The following is a 1,580-nucleotide window of genomic DNA, read 5'->3' on the forward strand; positions in this document are numbered from 1 at the left end:
CTCCAACCTGTCACTTCCACAGGTGATGACAACCTCTGCAACGTCCCCCACTCCCTGCCCTGCTCCCCGGTCAAGCGCAGTAAGGAGAACCAAGGCCGCCGCCTGCTCTTCGGGGACACCCCAGGCTCCCCTGAGACCCCCAAGAGCTCAGGGCTGACCCCGCGGCGTGGGGGGCCAGAATCTCGAAGCAGCGTGTGCGTACCCAGCTGGGCTTGCAGGAAAGTGAGTGTGGGATGGGGATGGGGGAATGGATGGGGATAGAGCCAGGGATGGGGATGTGGAGATGAGGATAAGTAGATGGGGGAATGGACAGGATTGTGGATGGGGTTGGGATAGGGATGGGGATACAGAGATGAGGGTAAGGATGGGGGAAGGGATAGGGATGGGGATGAGATGGAGGAACAGATAGGGTTAGGGTTGGGGATGGAACTGGGGTTGGGGATGAGGATAGGGATGGGGTTGAGGCTGGGATAGGGATGGAGCCAGGGATGGGGATATGAAGATGAAGATAGTGGAACAGATAGGGATGGGGAAAGTGTTGGGGATGGGGATGGAGTTGGGATAGGTTTAGGGTCAGAGATGGGGATTGGGATGGGATCCTGGCAGCACCCCTGAGCCCTCTCCCTCCCCGTGCAGGTACCTGCTACCAGCAGGCCAAGCAGGTGCTGCACGCTGCTGTGCCCGAGCGCCTGCAGGGCAGGGAGAGGGAGACAGGATTCCTCCGGCAGTTTCTGCGGGATCACGTCCTCGGGCGCCGTCCCGGCAGCCTCTACGTGTCCGGAGCCCCTGGGACCGAGACTGCAAGGCGAGTGCCACAGCCTGGGGGCCTGGGGGGCTGTGCTGGGGGCAGCAGGGCTAACATTCCCATTCCCATAGGATGAGCTGGCCGGGAGCAGGACGGTGGTGCTGAACTGCATGGCACTGGGCAGTCCTCAGGGCATCTTCCCTGCCGTGGCACAGCACCTGGGGCTGCAAAAAAAAGGCCCCGGGGCAGGCCTATGGCCACTGGCATGGAGAGCGTGCGCAGGCTGGAGAAGCATCTGACGGCCAAGGGGCCCATGGTGTGAGTATCCTGTCCTGGGGGTGTGTGGGGTCCCCCCTGGATGCTGGCAGAGGTGCCCTGGCAGCAGCAATCCCTCCTTGGGGTGCTGTGATGGGCTGTGGGGGCTGATCTGGGCTCTCCCCACAGCCTCCTGGTGCTGGATGAGCTGGACCAGCTGGAGAGCAAAGGCCAGGACGTGCTCTACACCCTCTTTGAGTGGCCACAACTGCCCAACTCCAGGCTTGTCCTCATAGGTGAGTGCAGGACACTCTCCCTGTTTTGGGGGGCAGATGAGGGTTGCATTTGCACATCCCTCCTGCCTTCCTCAGGGCACAGCCCTCATCCTCCTCCTCTCCTCACCCCACAGGGTTGGCCAACGCGCTGGACCTGACAGACCGGAGCCTGGCCAGGCTGGGAGCACACCTGGCCAGCAGACCCTGCCTGCTGCACTTTGCCCCCTACACCAAGGAGCAGCTCACCTGCATCCTGCAGGAGCGGCTGGGGCAGGTGGGGACACAGGAGGGACATGGGGGGACAC

The 1,580-nt window shown here is 62.8% G+C and overlaps 1 protein-coding gene across 1 annotated transcript; it reads left to right on the forward strand.

Moving 5' to 3' along the window:
* Window positions 1-18: 18 nt before the first annotated feature.
* On the forward strand, window positions 19-1,549 carry CDC6 (cell division cycle 6; the record flags this gene model as incomplete). Its single annotated transcript, XM_009081164.1, is given in 6 exon segments — window positions 19-226; window positions 637-809; window positions 877-972; window positions 975-1,063; window positions 1,190-1,296; window positions 1,410-1,549. Coding segments are annotated over 6 exon segments (813 nt in total), but the record flags the coding sequence as incomplete, so codon positions are not given.
* Between the last annotated feature and the right edge of the window lie 31 nt (window positions 1,550-1,580).

This window comes from Acanthisitta chloris, unplaced genomic scaffold (genome assembly GCF_000695815.1).
Source record: "Acanthisitta chloris isolate BGI_N310 unplaced genomic scaffold, ASM69581v1 scaffold15388, whole genome shotgun sequence".
Taxonomy (NCBI): domain Eukaryota; kingdom Metazoa; phylum Chordata; class Aves; order Passeriformes; family Acanthisittidae; genus Acanthisitta; species Acanthisitta chloris.